This window comes from Cebidichthys violaceus, unplaced genomic scaffold (assembly GCF_023349555.1).
Source record: "Cebidichthys violaceus isolate CVI_PGR_0920_01 unplaced genomic scaffold, fCebVio1.0.p SCAF_10, whole genome shotgun sequence".
Taxonomy (NCBI): Eukaryota; Metazoa; Chordata; class Actinopteri; order Perciformes; family Stichaeidae; genus Cebidichthys; species Cebidichthys violaceus.
Window position 1 is genome coordinate 3696026 of NW_027176263.1, and position 11242 is coordinate 3707267.

Below are 11242 nucleotides of genomic sequence, written 5' to 3' on the forward strand. Positions count from 1 at the left end.
TGTACAACAGAGCACGTATCACAGCAGTCTGTTGAAAAAGCCTTCAACGAAACACAACATTCAATATCCTTTATACAGTTGTTATCTCTTTAAGGGAGTCACACCCCCTAGGGCTTATCTCGTATTCTGCTGAGTTCCCTCAGCTTCGGTACACAAGGTAACAAAAAATATCACGAGCATAGACTGTTATTCCCAGATAGTTGTTTCTGCTACTTTTTCAGTAGCCTTTTCCTTTAATAGCTGACACGTAAGTTTTGGGTTCAGAGCAAGGACACACAGTTATTTATGCATATTTTTACCATTACAGTATCAGCATAATACAGTATTTTTGTGAACTGGTGGAAATATGCTTCTCTGTACAAGTTCAGTGAATCACAATCCATCTACATTGTACTGTCTATAATGTATCTGTAATGACGATAGAATATTTGTATTATTCAAACTGTTGAATAAAAGTCATTTTTGAGTGACAAGACGTGACCGACTGCTCGTGAACGTGACTTTGGACCGCACAGCTAATATTATTGGAGCTAGCTCTGTAACATTAGCTAGTTTGAGATAAATTAGCCTTAGAAAGGTTAGCTAGCCAACAGCATAGCAAGTTAAGTTAACATAAATAAAGTTAATCACCAATTACAGTGTTAAGATATAACGTTAGTAACCTAACTTGTGTTTACTTGTGCTCTTATTGAACCAACTGTAGGACCGCAAACGGGATGATTATTAAAAGGGAAAGGGAGCAGAAATCAGAACATTGAGTTTCTAAAGTTTTTCTTTTTTTTGTTTTACAGTCACATGTCATCAGAGATTGAGGATACCAACCAGACGCTGCAGTCAAGTCCTCTTTCAAGGTGTTCTCTCTCTATATTGTTTTCATTCATGTGTGAGTTCATGCAGTTGAAATGAACTATAAATGTGTATAAGACTCGTTTAACAAGATAGACTGTAAGGCAGTTCTATTACATTGTTCTTGATACTATTTTTAATTCAATGCCTGAGGGAGTGACGCCGACATCAAAAAAGTGGCTGATGGTATGTTGTTGTTCACCAGTTGGTACCTGTGGTGGCAGGGCATGGTTGGGCGCAGCTGCAGAGGGGACAGAGTGCGGGGGTGTGGTTCAGGGAACGGTGCCGGTAAGAGGATTTTCTCCCTTTGAACTACTGTTTGGCAGGACACCACGGGGTGTGCTCGACCTGATTAAAGAAAACTGGGCAGAAGGTCCGAGCACCGGGAAATGTGAGATTCAATACGTCCTGGACCTGCGAGCAAAACTCCACACACTGGGTCAGATATCACGTGAGAATTTGCTCCAGGCCCAGGAACGTCAACAACGGCTGTACAACAGAAGGGCCAAGCTGAGACAATTCACACTGGGAGAAAAGGTACTTGTATTGCTTCCTTCTTCCAGCTCTAAACTCCTCGCCAAGTTGCAAGGGCCTTTCATGGTCACACGGCAAGTGGGGGATGTCGACTATGAGGTTGTGCATTCTGACAGGGGTGGAGCTACACAGATCTACCACCTCAGACCCAGAGAACAGACATCGCCCAGTTGCAAAAGCAGTTTGCTGACGTGTTCTCCCTCCGGCCAGGACGCACAAACCTCATAGAGCACCAAATCGAGACTCCCCCGGGCATGACGGTGCGGTCACGACGCTACAGGTTACCTGAACACATAAGAAAAGTGGTTCAGAGGGAATTGGCGGCTATGCTGGAGATGGGGGTAATAGAAGAGTCCCACAGACGTTTGAGAAGGTAAAACAAGCTCTCTGTGGGGAACCACTCCTTCATACACCTAACTTCTCTCTTCCCTTTACTCTGCAGACTGACGCATCAAACAGAGGGCTGGGGGCCGTTTTGTCCCCGAGAGGGAGGCCAGGTACAACACGGTGGAAAAGGAGTGCCTGGCCATCCGGTGGGCGGTCGACTCCCTGCGCTACTACCTCCTGGGATGCTCATTCACCCTCTGTTCGGACCACGCCCCGCTCCAGTGGCTCCACCGCACGAAGGATACTAACAGCCGGATCACTCGGTGGTATCTGGCTTTACAGCCTTTTAACTTCAAGGTGGTCCATTCCATAGGCCGGGGACACAGATGGCCATGGCCGACTTCCTCTCCCGCTCTCAGGGGGGGGGGGGGGGGGGGTTAGGCCAGATGACTCCCTGGCCTAAGTTGGGCGTTCAGGGTATGTGGTGGCTGGTTCGAGATAAATTAGCCTTAGAAAGGTTAGCTAGCCAACAGCATAGCAAGTTAAGTTAACATAAATAAAGTTAATCACCAATTACAGTGTTAAGATATAACGTTAGTAACCTAACTTGTGTTTACTTGTGCTCTTATTGAACCAACTGTAGGACCGCAAACGGGATGATTATCAAAAGGGAAAGGGAGCAGAAATCAGAACATTGAGTTTCTAAAGTTTTTCTTTTTTTTGTTTTACAGTCACACGTCATCAGAGATTGAGGATACCAACCAGACGCTGCAGTCAAGTCCTCTTTCAAGGTGTTCTCTCTCTATATTGTTTTCATTCATGTGTGAGTTCATGCAGTTGAAATGAACTATAAATGTGTATAAGACTCGTTTAACAAGATAGACTGTAAGGCGGTTCTATTACATTGTTGTTGATACTATTTTTAATTCAATGCCTGAGGGAATGACGCCGACATCAAAAAAGTGGCTGATGGTATGTTGTTGTTCACCAGTTGGTACCTGTGGTGGCAGGGCATGGTTGGGTGCAGCTGCAGGGGGGACAGAGTGGGGGAGTGTGGTTCAGGGAACGATGCCGGTAAGAGGCTTAATTAGCCTCACCTGTAGTCAATCGTGGTGGGTGTCTCTCTGCTATTTAAACACAAACAGTGACAGGAGGCGGGAGAGGCCGCAGGAGAGCCAGAGACAGGCTGGGAGAGTTGCTGACGGAGACGAGAGACAAGCCACAGAGCAGACGGCGGTTGCAGTCGGAGGCATTGCAGGAGACTGCATGACCGGATAAAGCTGAAGAAGTGTGGTGAATAAAGCAATTTATAAACTGTATCTGAGTGTGTTGGAGTCATTGTGCTCACGAACCCCCCGGTGGTAGCCCGAAGTGTGTTACAGTACCTATCCATTGTGGTATGCTATATACCAAACGTATTCAGGAAATACAACTGGGGAGGCTCGACTGTCATCATTGGTGTCCATGAATCGAGAAGGACTTCTTACTGGAACTAAAACGCACGGCTGTACTGAACAACCGTGGGATTAAACTCTTTATTAACAAAGAAAGCAGGATGGACTTTGTCTTTAAATAGTGAACCGCAGCTTTGGTAAGTGAACCAGTAGCTTTAACCGCCATACATATTATTTAATATGCTTGTTTATATATTATTTGTACAACTTGTTTTTATGAATATGGATTTTCGTTTAGTTTTATTTGTGATAGAAACTATTGTTACGTCCTATGTAGCGCTGGGGACACATTTAGCTGGTGCACAGCAACAAGCAGATGCGCGAAGGGGCCGCGGTCTATATAATCCGCACAAAGTGCTAAAGTTAAGTTTAAGTGTTTAAGTGATCCACTTTGAAGATTCATGTGTTTTCAAGTGGACTCATTTTCCCTCTCGGTGTTGACAGACGAATATATCCGTCAGTAACAAGAACTACGGTGTTGTGTATTTCCTGGAGGGAGTGATAGGAGCGTTACTACTATGTTCATTTGTCTATCGTTTCGTTTTCATGATATGGGTAATATTGTTCCCTCTGATATGAATAATATTTGAATGGCCCATGCTCTTGAGTGTGTGGCGGAATGCGTGTTTTAGCTGAATTGATTTTGACTGTATGCATTGTTCGTTAATGCCGCCGATAGCTCCACTGTAAAAAAACAGTAAATTACTGGAGTCCCTGCTGCCAGTAGTTTACCGTTATTTTACGGTGAAATTGTTTATAATGCAGCTACCACTGCGAGTATTTTAATGCTAATACTTTTTTGTTTTGAATGCAGGACTTTTTCCTGTAATGTAACTATTCTACTCTGTGGCATTGCTACTTCTGACCACTACTGACTACTGACCACACAATCTCGAAGCAATATAAAATGTGTACACTGCAAATATATATTCTTTAATTCCTGGAATGAAACCTTGAAAAAAAATGAGCAATATATTTGAAGTAATACTGCAATAGTACATATGAACTTGGAATTAAACTGCTAGGCTGGGATCAGTTTCAGAGACACCAAATCTGCCTTTTCTCAGTTGGAAGACAAATAAAACACAAAGCCACTGCAAGGCCTCTTTTCCAGGATCCACCCTGTGTGCTTGGACTTAAGCTGGAGCCTTGAACAGCTGACACTCAGTCTCGAAGTCACAGCCTTGAAGCAGCTCCCTGTAGTGATCTCTGACGTCTTGATAGAGCGGCATGGAGCTCTGCTGGTTAGTCAAACCGGGGAAGGTCACGGGCTTCTCGTTGAGCAGCGGTTGCAGTCTCAAGTCGCCTCCTCCGCAGTCGTATAGCGCCAGGACTAAGTTAGCTGCATAGGGCAACATGTGGCTGGTGCGGAAGGAGCGCTGGGCCTGTGTGGCGTAGTTGGTGGAAGTCAAGGCCTCGCTGTCTTTGAAGAAGCCCAGGAGGGTGAGCAGTGGCAGGAGGGTCTCTGCATGGCCGACCTGGACCGTCACAGCCTCAGTCACCTGTTGCCCTGATCTGACGTACAAGATATACAAATATCAGTTTCAGGTCTAACACACAAGTTAGAAACGGAGAAAGATAAATGACTTGGAAGATACAGCTACAAAAATTGTGATTTTTTTTTTTTTTTTTTTTTTTTTTTTTTTTTTTTTTTTTTTTTCCTGTTAATGGATTAATTAATCATTTCATCTCTACTTGTAATGGTAACACATGCAGCATCTTTTTCTATTACGGAGTGTCTTACCATGCAGTGATTTAAAGGATACGGCTTGTGATGTTCTATATTTGTATTATTGTCAACAAATCCCATGAACAAGCATTGTCTGTGTATCCAATCCTTGATATAGCTTATACCAAAGACTTCCATTGCTGTACAAAATGTATAAAAAAATACATCATTGAGCCACACACTTGCACAGAAAAAAAGTTCTAGAAACACTCCACCAGAGCAACAAATTTGTATTAATTCACAGCTGAAAATAAACCCCATCAAAAGCCTTTAGTAGAAATGAATGGTCTTGGGTCCGAGAGCTAAAGGCAGGGTGAGAATTGAGAGATGGATTGTTTCTTTTGTCTTTTTCATTGGATTTGTTAACGATAACAAAACGGCCGAGTAACAGCATCCTACATTTTTTCATATTGAAGGACAAGGTTTACTCACTTGTTCTCGTTGGCTGCTTTGTTGAGTCGACTAAACACATCGTGGAAGAGAATGCAGCTCGACTTGCGGTTGATATCGTAACCGTAAGCTCTTTTCCAGAATTGCTTAAGGTCATTTGCATACTCCATCACCTGTTGAGGCACATAGTACAAAGACATGGGGTTTTAGGGAAGATTAAGGCCATGTCCATACTACTCCGTTTCTATTTGAAAACGCATATGTTTTGCTACGTTTACACTGAGCGTCCACACTACGGCGGCGTTTTCGAGCACCGAAAACGGAGGACTTTGGAAATGCTCCCGAGGACGGATAAGTTTGAAAACTCCGGGTTGCGTATTCGTGTGGACGGTCGTAAACGGATAAGTTTAGAAACGATGACGCCCACACCCGCGTTCGCTACTTGATTGGTTATTAGCAGTCATAACGTTCCTTCCCTGATTCGTCACACCCATATCACGTGACCGGAGATCTTAAACAACATTGATTATCGATCGACTAGCAGGTTAATTTAACATGGACAACTGATTACAGGCGTTGCTGACCTTGTCTTTACTAGGAGCTGTTGTCCAGCTAAAGTCTGCATGTCTGCGGAGGAAGCAGCTGTTATTGTACCGATTAGCGAGCGGCGTGACCAGGGGTGTTATCAGACCTACGGAGCGGCCGTCTGAAGTCACGGTTAGCGGCTTTGAGGAGAACGGACATAAAACGGAAGACTTTTCTGTCCTTATTTATGCTTATTTTGTTCTGCACAACTATTGTGTAGTCCGCAGATAAAATGTCAAGGAACAAAAGCAGTAATTGCTCTCCAGTAGGACAGATAGTTAAGCCACCAGCAGAGCTACGAGTGAGAACAGACAACAACAAAACTGAGAGGGAACGAGTGAGAGACGTGTGTTGACCACATTTATAGACCCATAATCTAGTAAACTTTTATGTGTAAGTGTTGATTAGAGAGAGAGAGAGAGAGACCGCAGTGGTGTAACTAACGTTAAGTCTGAAAAATAAAACTTTCCATGAACTGTGTCTGTTTGAGTTAGGAAGATTTTAGAGAAGATCTTAAGTGTCAAACACGACCTTTCGAAGACTACGTGATATTTGTTTTCAAGCGTGCTAGTCTGGACGGAGATTATTTCGAAAACGATACTGAAACGTCGTGTGGACGGAGATCGTTTTTGTTTTAAACGGAGTAGTATAGGCATGGCCTAAAAAACACAAGGATCTGTCTTTGTGACATGAATACTGCCAAGGTTTCTCAATGAATGAACACAACAGAGAAACCATTACCTACTAGGTAAGGCAGTCGTCTTAATATAACTTGGCCTTCCTAATGTTTCCTTCCTTTACAGACAGACAGATTAAATAGGAAAGTAGTGCAACAGGATATAGCAGGGGTCACTAATAGGCGGACCGCGGTCCGGTTCCAGACCCAAACGCCGTTGTATGTGGACCCGTACCTAAAACCGATAGTTGATAATTAATACATTCTAACAGAGTGCTTTTATTTTTACCGGCACAGCTTTTCCAGCCTTTACGGCAGACTCGTATATCTTCATTCTTCCTACAGGCAGATCAAAAGCAGTATGTCTCATATGTTCAGAGACCGTGGAGTGAGTTTAGAAGCGGTAATGTGAAGCGCCACTACGAGACAAAGCACACATCTTTTGAGCAAACGTAGCCATTCAAATCCGAAATGAAGGTACAAAAAATGAACGATCTAAGAGCCCAAAAAGATCAGAATCCTAAAACATGAATTCACCGTCCAACAATGATGTTAACAGAGAGGAATAGAGCTGAAACAAGTGGTAACAATAACCACAGATAAAGTCCCTGCACACTAATTTCTCTTTTTAGAAGAAATGAATATGGATATTGAGGCTTTTTTTGATTAATTTTCTAAAATTAAGTACTTTATTTTGAGTCACATTTGTCAAAGCTTACTGATATGTATTTCATTTTTTAATTCAGCCTACATCTTACTTAAGAGAACATTTATTTATTATTAGAGTATATATTATTTATAATTAATCCAGTTCAATTTGAAATCTGACAATAAATATTGTTTAGATATTATTCAATTGAACTTTCTTTATTTGATTTGACAGTCAGATGTTGACTACATACAGACGTTAATACACCTGTTGGCTACTTCAATATACATGGGACTAAATCACAGCGCAAGTTAAGACATTATTTGGTGTTCCGGACCTTTGGATGAGGAAATTCTCTCCAACTGGACCTCGCTGAACTTTAATTGAATACCCCTGGGATATAGGATGTGTAGTTAATTTGTAGAAGGCTTTTAAATCTGGGTTCAAAGAAATAGATAGAGCATTAAAGATATTTGATAACATTGTTTCCCACATGACTGGAGGGTTTAAGACTGATGGTGCTACGTCTAACATGATTAGAAGACCTGTACATAAATGAATAAACTCCACACAGTCTAATCCATTGGGATAAAGGATAAAGAGTAACTTAAGTTGAACAAGCACATCATCTCTAACTTTCATGAAGGAATCTGAGCTGCATGGTTGGCACATTTAATGATCTACAAACAGGGCCTTACCTGTGCGTCAACTTCATCAAACAGCCGACACCATGGGGAGTTCACAGTCTTGATGGCAAACTCATAAGCACACAAATAAAATGCAGCTTCGGCCATATCTGCAGGACAAGGATTGCAATAATAAACTGTAGATAAGTAGTGAAATCAGATGGGCTAGGCAGTCATTAAAGCATGCTCAATCAGAAGCACTGTGGCGTGACCTGATTTATCCTGAACACCATGGTGTGTGTGTGTGTGTGTGTGTGTGTGTGTGTGTGTGTGTGTGTGTGTGTCTCTTTGAGGCCTTCTTCAAAGCCAAAAATGAAGAGTCAATGTTGGCTACCAGCTCAGTCTAGTGGCGCTTTAACACTTTCAAATTAGAAAACAGCTCCATCTACTGTACACATACCCTCTGTGAAATATGAATGGGGTGTCCAGCACACTGTCTCCCTCATATCTCATCACTTTAGCGACTGCTAATTGTTGTGTTCAATGGCATCAGATGCATTTGAGAAGGTAATGATTGTCTTCAATTGCGACACTTTAAATGTATTATTTTTAATCACTTTGATAATTGTTCTAGTCATTGCACAGCAGACCAGATGTACATCCAAAAAATTTGAATTATGTAAATAAAGAATAAAGTGTACTTGAAAATAAAGTTTTTAATAATAAATGAATAATGAATGGGTTGAAATGGGACAATTTTGAAGGAAAATATTCAGCAACTGTGTATAATCCTAAATACTTAAGATCTTAGTCTCTATTTCCCCTATAGTCACTACTAAATTATAGTTTGTCCTCAGAAAATCTCTTAAGAAAATATTAGGATAATACAGGAGTGCAAAATAAAAACACACATTTACAGTGGGAAATATGACAAATACCTTCAGAAACAACTATTGCCAATCAGGAGTAGCTCTTTTCTTTTGGTTACCTGCAAGTAACAGACCTGGGACCCATATTCTTAAGAAACATACGACCTAAAATGATGGTAAATGAATCGGAGCACTTCACATACAGCGCACTCGACAGCAAAGTATTAGAAAAAATAGTCACAAATCCATTGTCCATTCCCAATAGTGGAATATAACTAAGTAGTATATTTACTTGATGCTATGTACTCGAGTAAAGGTTTGATATACATATATACTTTACATGGGTATTTACATTGTATGCTACTTCCCACTTCTAGTCCACTACTACGTACAGTATATTTGACAGCTGTTACTTTGAAGATCAAGCAATTACAGTGAATTGTAAACAGTCAATGCTATTCACACGTCCAATAAAATATATTAGAATTAATATGGCATCATAGCTGGATTATCAACTAGGCAAAACAGGCAACTGCTCTGAGGCCACCAAGAGTCCAAGCTTCACTGTGTTTATTTGTTAATTTGATTACTTGTAAATTTGTTTGGGAAACTGCATTTATTTTAATATTGCGGCCCTGTGTCTAAATTAAGTTCTAACATCTTTATTATTTTACTTAGCCTTGTGCTCACATGGTGCATCTTCCTAAATAAAGATGTGTTTCATCAAATTACCATAAACTAGTTGACACACAGACAACCTTTTACTTTAGAAACTTTAAGAACATATTTGTGTACTTTAACTGTAGTTCCTTTTCTAAATGTAGGGCTTTTACTTGTAAATGAAAATATTTTTTTATAATGTTGTAGTTGTAAATCAATTATTATGAAATAAAGGATCTGAGTACTTCCTCCACCACTGACCATCAGTGATGTCATTGTAGGGGACCCTGAGCCGGTCTGCGATCTTCTCCGTGACCCTCCTCATCTCTGGTCCCTGCCTGAACTGGTCCACCTCTGACAGAGCTGAGGGGTTCTTATCAACTTCCTGCACAAACCTGGTGCACTGGTCAAAAAACCTCATGAGAGCATCGTTCACTGCATGGTCAAACTCCTTATCTGGGTAGAGAGAAGGTAACAGGTTACATTGAGAATGTATCTAAGTTGTAGATCATCATATATTTTAGGTGGTTTTACCTGTAATAGCCCACAGCTCTGTCAGTCCTGCCTTGAAGGACAGTGTGCTGTTGACACACCTGTGCTTTGAGCTGGTTATGAACTTGATGAATCCACCTCTGAGCTTCTCCTCTGAAATCAGTGAGGGGAACAGCTTTGACAGCCTGACGGCCAGATGCTTGTGATCGTTCACACCTTTCTGGACGAGTCGGCCGTCCATGTCCTCCGTGTACCACATCGTCCACTGGGTCTGGATTCCACGCAGCCAGCTCTCTTCACCCGAGGCGTTGTGTAGGACGATGTCGTAGAGCTTCTGCATCTTCTTGACGTTTTTGCTCGTCGGGTACCTCGTGCCGTGTCTTATGATGGCGGTCAGGTGAATTTCGCGACATTGTGCTGATGGAGGCTGCAGGATGGACCTGTTTACAGCGAGTATGTCCTCTCTGAGATACGGGTTCACTTCCTCGTACCTCCCTTTCGTGCTGAAGTATTTTGCGATCGCTGGTATGTTTGGATTATCCTCAGGATTCACATTGTTACGAAAACAGCAGCTAAAGCCAATTATGGTGGTCAAATGAAGAAAAATGATTTTCCAAAAAGCGATCGGCATGGTGCAGACGAGCAACTTGTTTGTATGGCCGGGTGGACACCCCCAACCCCACCCCCACACACACAAAGACACACACACACACACACACACACACACACACACACACACACACACACACACACACACACACACACATACCAGACACAAAACCGAGTGACGTGGTCCACGTGGGACTGTTCAACCAATCCGTTACACAGAGCCTGTCCTAAAACAAAAACAGAGTTTACATAATGGACATTGCTCAATTTCATTTAATCACATGACAGCTTGTACTTTACTCAGTGGTGTACACGTTAACACAGTGTAGACATACACTGGTAAATAGTAAAAGTCCCGCATTAAAAAAATAGTGCTTGCATAAAACTACGGAGGAGCCTGAATAACACACATTATATTATTACGTTATTAATTGTAATTATTGATGCATTACTATGTACAAAAGTTGTTTTTAGCTTGTGAATTCCACCATAACAATGTCCACAATACTAACTTTTTTTGTTGATTATATTAAGTTATACCAATCTTAATCTGCAATGTATGGGGTCAAACAGATTGTGTGTGGTAAAAAGTGCAGTGCTTTTGTACATCTTAGTTCTAAATGGGTCTCTACAACTTAAAAAAAAAACTTTTATAAAAGATCATCAGAGATATGTGATTAACCCTGTAGCCAACAATGACTATATTTCTCTATGAATTCTTTAGTGTACTATTGTACAGCAGTGTGTCATGTTTAAAGAAACCAAAACAGCATTTAGCTGTTATAGCTGGTAGAGG

The 11242-nt window shown here is 41.5% G+C and overlaps 2 protein-coding genes and 1 long non-coding RNA gene across 3 annotated transcripts in view; 2 read left to right on the forward strand and 1 right to left on the reverse strand.

The window, feature by feature from the left end:
• Positions 1-1898: 1898 nt before the first annotated feature.
• LOC137880114 (uncharacterized) lies at positions 1899-3026 on the forward strand. Its single transcript, XR_011103788.1, has 2 exons — positions 1899-2184; positions 2439-3026. It is a non-coding gene; the product is annotated as an uncharacterized lncRNA (long non-coding RNA).
• Positions 3027-3169: 143 nt separating this feature from the next.
• Positions 3170-11242, forward strand: part of sgms1a (sphingomyelin synthase 1a) — a 33718-nt gene continuing 25645 nt past the window's right edge. Inside the window, exon 1 of the mRNA XM_068721236.1 lies at positions 3170-3298. The gene's annotated coding sequence lies outside the window, so the exon portion shown is untranslated. The remainder of the gene's footprint in view (positions 3299-11242) is intronic.
• Positions 4074-10587, reverse strand: LOC137880092 (multiple inositol polyphosphate phosphatase 1-like). The gene is made up of 5 exons (XM_068721201.1): positions 9880-10587; positions 9607-9801; positions 7889-7986; positions 5323-5453; positions 4074-4676 (listed from the first exon to the last, which is right to left on the reverse strand). Exons 1-5 carry the CDS (start codon positions 10466-10468, stop codon positions 4298-4300), a joined length of 1392 nt encoding a protein of 463 aa, XP_068577302.1. The 5' UTR covers positions 10469-10587; the 3' UTR covers positions 4074-4297.

What these genes read in the sequence shown, in the direction of transcription:
- LOC137880092 (XM_068721201.1), bottom strand. Translation starts at nt 10,468, where the DNA reads ATGCCGATCGCTTTTTGGAAAATCATTTTTCTTCATTTGACCACCATA. An exon ending in CTACAATGACATCACTGATG is followed by an intron (nt 7,987 to 9,606) that starts GTCAGTGGTGGA and finishes CTTGTCCTGCAG; the next exon opens with ATATGGCCGAAGCTGCATTT. An exon ending in TTGATGAAGTTGACGCACAG is followed by an intron (nt 5,454 to 7,888) that starts GTAAGGCCCTGT and finishes GTGCCTCAACAG; the next exon opens with GTGATGGAGTATGCAAATGA.